Genomic DNA, 8,099 nt, shown 5'->3' with positions numbered 1-8,099 from the left:
TCATCTGAAAAAAAAAAACTGAGAACTTAAGAATATTTTTCCAGTACCAAACAAATCATATACAAAATAAATGGTTTTGCATCAACAACTTTTAGAGTTGGAGATAAATGCAGACTGATTGTTTGAAGGGAAATTGATGAAACCTTCAACAACTACAATCATATCTGCAATATTTCCCAGCTGTTGTGATCCAAAAAGCAAAAATTACCAGGAGTAAAGTGTTAAACACTTAGAACAACCAATGAACTGAAAGATGAGACTGAGCCACCTTTTATACTCCTGTCATGTTTCAGCTGTGACTGCATTCAGAAATATTCACAAAACAAGATGTATTTTTAGGTTTTAAATGGACCAAACAACAGACCATTAATTGTGAACTACAACTCACATTTGTAACTTTTAAACAAGGTGCACTGTTGTACTCTGTCTGTTATTTTTTTCCTCTAGTTTGCCATGACATCACCATGGGAAGTTTGTAACGTGACTTCAGTTAAGGCATTGGTAGAAGGAGCCTATGGACTAAATGTGTAATAAAAATAGTTCTTTTTTAAAAATATTTTCAAAACCACAAAACACCCAAGATTTGACCGTAACTTAACATGGAGGGTTTTTTTTCTTCTCCCCAGTGCCACTCTGGTGTTACTTTGAGAAGACTGGGTGGGAGGAGATATGCAGATGGTGTCGGTGGAAGCCTATTAGATTTTAAGRACCTTTAAACTCACAGTGGACTCTTGTCACTCGAACAGAGTCCACCTCTCCCTAGACTCAGGCTTAATATTCACAGGGTGGAAATCTGCTCAAAACAGCAGAGACTGAACTCTTTTTATTCAGTGCATGTTTTGTAGTAAAGTGCTTTTTTTTTTTTTCAAAATAGTGGCAGCTAAAAAATAATTCTTGTCTGAAACAAATGTGGTGAAATATCTTGGGTATTACCTGCTGTTGCTAAAGGAATACTTTCTACTGTGATACAGCAATAATTTATTTTTAAAAAACAAATGTTTTTTTCCACTTTTTTTTCAATTACATGTGAATATCCAAGGATGGATTTGGTAATTGCACTGAGTTTGTTTCTGTCACTGGTTGAAGCCAAGTACTACAATCCATTCCAGGTTCATCAGTTTAAATCTGGACTCCATCCACATTCTGGACAAGGGAAACCCACCAGCAGACACCAGTGAGTATCAGTCCGCTATTAGAATTTTCTGCATCACATAAGTACTATACATTTATTGTAAGCAAAGTAATCTCTCATTTGTTACGATTTCTGTCTACTCTTCTTCAGGAACCACTGTGCCTTTGTCACAGAAAAGACTGTGTCCTTCACTGTACAGGACGGGGCGGCTCCGTATGTAAAAGCTGACTACAACCAATGTTCCTGGGGTAAAAAATGTCCAACGCTGTTGTAAGTACACAACTTCTCTCACTGAAAATAAGAATACAATATAATTCAGGTATTTTGGATGTGGCTAATAACTGGATGTTCCCCTCAGGTATCGATTGCTGTACAAGCCACTTTACAAGGTGGATCACAAAACAGTCACGGAGCTGGAGTGGCGTTGTTGTCCTGGATATTCTGGCTATGACTGTATGGAGCAACATCCAGTTTACCAGCATTCTATGAGAATGATGCCACCATTCAATGGCCCATCAATGAAAGGTCCACAGTTTAAGGGTTCACCTGTTAATTCTCCTGTGAAAGCCAACCCATGGAGTCAACCAAAAGGACCTCCCAACAGTTTTAACTCCTACCCAGTACCTCACTTTGGGCCGAGGTTCTCTTCATACCCTGATACATCTTTTGAGCCGTATCCATCTGAACCTGAGCCAGTGTCAGAACACCAAGATCCACATCTCTCCGTTATCAACCAAGAACATGAACATGAGCGTAACCAGGCACCTGAGGAAATTATCCCAGAGGAAATCCCTGTTCCTGCAGAAGAACAGTCAGAGGGGGTATATACAGGTAAGGACACAGGTAGCTCTAGCAACKTCTGTAACTCTTTTAAGTTATTTAAAAAAGTGAGAAAAGTCCACAGTTTTGTCAACAAATTAACAATGGACTTTGAACAAATTATATACAACGTTTTAACATGAATTTTAGTAGGAAACTTAAAAGCTCTATTCTCAATCATCAGGCCAACCTCTCGACAGCGAAACACAGGAGAGGATATTTCGAATGGAAGAAGACATGCGCCGTCTAAGTCAGGGTCTGGAGACTCTGAGGGGAACTGTGACAGGACTGGAGGATAGCCTACGAGCATCACTGAGAGAGGATGCCAACAGGATGCTGTTGGCTCTGCTCTCAACTGCTCCTGGTACCATTACGGCTCCAGCTACAGCATTAAACCCATCCACTATAGGGTTTGTAGAAATCCCTGGAGGAGACCCTGACACAGAGGGTTTAGATGGAAGTCACATGTTTTCAGGCCTCACAGACTTATATGGAAGGGTGGAAGAGCTCAGGACAGAGCTGCGAGCTAAAACAGCAGAGCTGCAGGAGCTTAAAGCGACAGTAATGGGACATGATGGAGTACTGAAGAAGATTTCAAATGGATCAGGAGTGGTGTCAGACTCCACTGACAATAATGGGGGAACTGTAGCTAATCTGATGGATGCCAAACTGAGAGCGATCAGTGTAGAAATTCTAGACGGGTTTGAGAAGCGCATAGCTAGTTCGGAGGAACGATGCAAGGAGAAAGCTGGAGATGAGCATCATCAATGCCAGAAGGAGCACCGTCAGCAACAAGAGCACATGAGAGACGCTATGGAAGACAGCACGACAAAGCTGAGAAGTGAGTTGGGAGCCCTCCAGGCAATGATCCATGGTTTACCAGCCACAGAGGAGTGCTGTGGTAGAATTAGTGGACTGGTAGAAAGAGTCCAGCAGCTGGAAACCTCAGTGGCGAGCCTCAACCAATCTCAGGGACATCTGAGCATGAAGTTTGGTGGTCACAGGGACCATATAGAGGGAATGTTGGAGGGGCGTCTTAAATATGTGGAAACCAAGCTCAACCTGACCGGGAAGCTTAAGAGCGATAAGTCTGAAAGGAGGAAGGGTATTTTAGACAGCATTGTAGTGGGGCATGGCTTGGAGGCCAGAATGGAGGGTAAGCTGAGAGCCCTAGAAGACCGCTTACTGTCAGCTTTGGAGGAGCTTGGTAATGCCACTGCCCCAGCTCTGCTGGAGGGCCATGCTGTTCCAGCACTAGAAACAGAGCTGGAGTCTCTCCGAGGGAGACTTGAGCTGGACGTAGACAGAGTGCAAAAACATCTGAGCAGCCTCGAGGTTCTCTGCTCCTCTTCCTGCTCTTCGACCCAAGACTGCAACACTCAGGGAGACTCTGCTGGGCCAAGTGAAACCCAGACACTACAAAAAAATGTGAAGGAGGTACTGGACATGCAGGTCGACCGTTTGGAAAGTCTAAACAATACACTGCAGGACCTTCTGAAGAACCTGACCCTCAGGGAGAAGCAGATACACGCAGATGGAAATTCACCCCTCCAGGCAGAGCTAACGGTCCTCAAGTTCAGTATTCGCTCAGTCAACCACACCCTGATAAACCTGCAGGACTCTATGGGAACAGTGGTCCATCAGGTGGGAGAAGCTAACAGCTCCTGGCATGAGAGAGAGGTTCGTCTGGCCCAACAATTAAAGGGCGTGGTCCAGCTGGTTGGACATCAGGCCTCTATGCTTGGGGCGGGTGAGCGCAAACTGACTCGGCTAAAAGGTGAGCTGCAGGAGATGAAAAGGCGGCTAGCTGAGGAGGTGAGAGGATGCCGGAGTACGGCCATGGTGGTCAAAAAAGAGGTGACTGAGGTTGGTGGCCGTGTTTCAAGTGTGGAAGATCAGTGTAAGGGCTTGAACTACTTGGCTGAAGACCTGGAGCGAATCAGGGCGGAGCTGGAGAAACAATCAAACAACCTTCTGTTTCACGTCAACGAGACTCTCTCCAGCCACGCTCAGCAGCTGTCTGAGCTAAAAGGAGAAGTAAAAAACTGCACCTTGAAGGAGCCGACATACAGTTTAGAGACGACRCCAACAGCCACCCGAGGCGACACGTTCACTTTCAATTAGTTCAGTTTGTTGGAATGTTTGGATTTTATGGGGGTAAATATTTTGCAGCTGTAGTGGGTTTGTACGACAAATCCTGTTTTTTGAAATGTAAAACCCAAAGGTTTTGCTCATGCACTGATATGCAGTATAAATAAAAAGGGTAGCTGTGATTACAATCATAACACAACCTTGAAACTGAATCACAAAGGTGCTACAATAAAGAACCAGTATTTAGAGTGACTGAGTGAGAGTGACTGTGTGACTGTGAGAGGCTTGTAACAATTAACTAATTCTGTTTGTATAATGATTTTCCTAAGTCTAGATTAGAAATATATAAAGTGTAGATTTTTTTATATAACGTTGACTTTCTCAAACTGTACATTTAAATAAAATCTTTGTATTTTGAGCTATGGTGAGTGTGATTTCTGGGAGGGGTTTTGAACCAGAATTCAATAAACACATTTTTTCTAAAAGATTTGTTGAAATAGTTCAAATGTGTGCCAGTCAATGCTTGTTTAAAACCTGAATATGTCACCAGTTCCCCTCTGTAAACAGCACAAACAAAGCAGTGTAGAAACCAGTGATGTCACACACAAGGTGGGGAACCACAAGAGGGYAGTGGAGATCTTTTATTAAAGCTGCCTTCAATGTGAAATATGCTGAGTGTAAACTATAGTCTCCTTTAAAAAAAATAGGGCAGCAAGGACAGCTGTTTCCAGTAGAAGATTACAGATTTGCATTAATGCCAAGGTGATGGAGAGGAAAAAAAAACAAATAGCATTTGAGAGATGCAGCCAACATTTTGTTTTCTCTCTTAAGGTGACAAATGTGGAGTTTTCTGAACACAGACCCCGCTGAACACTACAACATAGTGAAATGTGACCTTGCTAATAATCTTGTCTGCAATCAGACAGGAACCCTTAAAAATGACACCTATGAGGAGGATGAGTCCAGTGCTGTGTGACAACACTTCATCCAGAGACATGAGGGGAATAATAACCAAAGTGGCAAGGAGGACAGACAAGACGTAGACACCACGTTAATGTTGGGTAAGAGCTCCTTCAGATGTCAGTACACACCTCTGCAGAGATGGAGGTTCATAAAAAGACAGTGTGAGGAAAGAAAGGTCGTTCAGTACTTTCTGGAACAACTCTTCACACTTGAAACAGTTCAAATATCTTTAAGTAGGGTCCCGTGGAAGGTTTATAAACAATAAATGTCTAACCTGTTGTAGATAGCACTTTGAATGACCTCTGTTCAGAGAAATAGCCTATAGTTTAATACGGATCAAATGAATGAAATGATAGCTAGTTAATGAATTAATTAAGTGGAAGGGAGGAGCGTGGCAAGAATTTCACCGGAAATACGTCATTAATAACCGTGGCATATAGGCAGTTGTTGTATTTTTTTGTTTTCTTCCAGTAGGAACACCTTTATCATTTGCTGTTTGTCCTCTTGTCATATATGTCCACCTGAGCCTGGTTCTGCTSGAGGTTTTTTCCAGTTAAAAGTRAGTCCKTTTTACTGTCGCCAACATGCTGCTCAGGTKCACAGGTTTTGTGATGCATGATGTGAATGCTGAATTCAGCTTGTTTCATGAGACATGTAAGCAGATGTCTGTAGTACTGAATGGACTCTGTAAAGCACAAACTACATCCTGCTTTGCCTTTAACTCACTAGTAGCAGCCTTAAAGGGTGCCATCTATACAAAACACAACTATATATTCTCTCTCTCTCTCTCTCTCTCTCTCTCTCTCTCTCTCTCTATACATACATACATACATACATACATACATACATACATACATACATACATACATACATACATACATACATACATACATACATACACACACATATACCCTGTATATCATATCACCTGTGGATGAGTTACCCTCTCTGAACAACAAGCAGACTGACTGACCACACCACCCAAATCACAAACAGCAAARCTGGCACAAAGACAGAGGACAAAAGAAATTACAGCAAACAGAGGGTGGCAGCTTTCAAAACTGTGAATCATCCTTTATAATGTCCTCTGCAGAAGCTGAAGGGTAAAGTGTGGAGTGTTGGTCCTCATTACAGTGATGAGCAGAAAGCAGACAGAGTGGATTACAGCTGGCTCTCACACAGGAGCCCCAGAGAGAGTTCAGTTAAATGAAGGACTTGGATCTTCTTTGCAGTAAGCTTCAGGGTTTGGCATTTTCTAAGGAGCAGTAAAATCTAAAACTACACTGAAGCATCTGTCCTTCATGATGAAAAACTAACCATAAAGTTGTACTAGTAAAGCACTATGCCTAAAAATGTTTCAAAATATAACATTGTGATCATCTGAACATATAATAAACCCAACAAAGTTAATMATTTCTGCACGTTTTTGCTGTAATTAAGTGCCTTAACTGCAGTTTGGATCAGTGAGAGAGGAAGTTAGATAATTAAGATTAATGAGGAGTGAACTCACTGCAAACATAGTCATTAGTCTTGTAATATCTAAAGGTGATTTAAATCTTATTTTATTATTGCTCTTGGAACAKCTTCAACTTTATTTTCTGCTTAATCTCTCTTGTGGAAAATTAATAACKTTCAAAATAAGACAATGGTGAGCTGTAATTGTGACATGAATTTATTTTGTTTATGTAAAAAAAAAGGATGTGTATCAAAACTTGTCTCAAAAGGGGTGGGGGGGGGGGGGGGGGGTCTGGGCCTCCCTGCACAAATTGCAGCCCCCACGACCCGAGCTGGAATAAGCAGAAAATAATGGATGGATGGATGGATGGATGGATGGATGGATGGATGGATGAATGAATGAATGAATGAATGAATGGATGGATGGATGGATGGATGGACGGATGGATGGATGGATGGAAACTATAGTAAATAATTCAGAAACGACAAATAACTGATTGCAGACTGCAGAGTTTTATATACCTCCCCACACCTGTGTGGTGTTTTGCATTTATAGATGAAACAAAAAAGTGAAAGGTGTGGTGAAAATAAAAAATAAAAAACACATGTGTTGAAAGGTCATGTTACAGACACTGTATCCTGTTTTGCTCTAAGTTAGCCTGCAGTTGTTGCAACTGACCCTCAGGATCAGGTCAGCTGAGTCAATGGACATGTCTGAGCTGCCCCCACACCCCCCTAGAACTGGCTCACTACACAGCTGTTTGCTAACATAAATATGTCTCTCTGTGATGTTAGCAGGTTTGACAGGCTTCTGAGATTCTATTTAAATTCAATATCTAGTTAACTGTTTTATTTGGACAAAACTATTTAATTTTGTAWACTGTATGTATGTATATAACAAGCAGTGAGATTTAGAAAATTGCACCAACAAATATATTCTGTTGGACTTTAGCCCTGCTGGGGGCTAAGCACCCCCAAAGGTCAGATCCTAGTAGCATCCCATGTGTACTTTATACTTTATCATTAATAAAGCATATTTATTATTATTTACCTGTTATGTAGTTGATACTTAGAAAATCTTCACTGCAAAACCAACACTTAAACTTTAAAGGATGAAACTTGTCTCTACTATTTGTTAACTCAACAGATCATGTTTGTCTTATAGAAACTTAAAAATAATCATATAGATAATATTATTGTACACTGTGTAATTATTACACAATCAGAGGCAATACTAGCTTGTACTATTTAACAGTTTGTGCTAAACTGTAGCATGATTCTGCTGAGCAGAGTGTCTGTATAACAACACAGTGTATTCTACAGATGCTAATATCTACTAGCAAATTCAATAATTAACAGGTGCTGTGTCTCAGTTCCTGGGCTGGGTCCTTATGAGAACATAGACCACATGGGCCACCTTCTTCCCAGTCCAGGTAGGTTTAGGCCCAAGGTGTGAATTGTGTTTAGGTTAGTTTTAGGGTCAGTTAGGGACCTGTGAGGTTAATGTTAGGGTAAATGGTCMGGGTTAGGATATAAAATTTCCAAAAAATGAACAGAAGTCAAAGGAAAGTCCCCACAAGGATAGAGAGACATAGTGTGTGTGTGTGTGTGTGTGTGTGTGTGTGTGTGTGTGTGTGTG

The 8,099-nt window shown here is 41.3% G+C and overlaps 1 protein-coding gene across 1 annotated transcript; it reads left to right on the top strand.

Moving 5' to 3' along the window:
• The first annotated feature begins 710 nt into the window (after positions 1 to 710).
• emilin3a (elastin microfibril interfacer 3a) lies at positions 711 to 4,460 on the top strand. The gene is made up of 4 exons (XM_014027025.1): positions 711 to 1,174; positions 1,283 to 1,402; positions 1,491 to 1,963; positions 2,136 to 4,460. The coding sequence occupies exons 1-4, from the start codon at positions 996 to 998 to the stop codon at positions 4,073 to 4,075; spliced, it is 2,712 nt and encodes a 903-aa protein (XP_013882479.1). The 5' UTR covers positions 711 to 995; the 3' UTR covers positions 4,076 to 4,460.
• Positions 4,461 to 8,099: the final 3,639 nt, after the last annotated feature.

Source organism: Austrofundulus limnaeus, unplaced genomic scaffold (assembly GCF_001266775.1).
Source record: "Austrofundulus limnaeus strain Quisiro unplaced genomic scaffold, Austrofundulus_limnaeus-1.0 Scaffold608, whole genome shotgun sequence".
Taxonomy (NCBI): domain Eukaryota; kingdom Metazoa; phylum Chordata; class Actinopteri; order Cyprinodontiformes; family Rivulidae; genus Austrofundulus; species Austrofundulus limnaeus.
The sequence above is the reverse complement of the archived record's forward strand: the minus strand, read 5'-3'. Positions and strand labels throughout refer to the sequence as shown.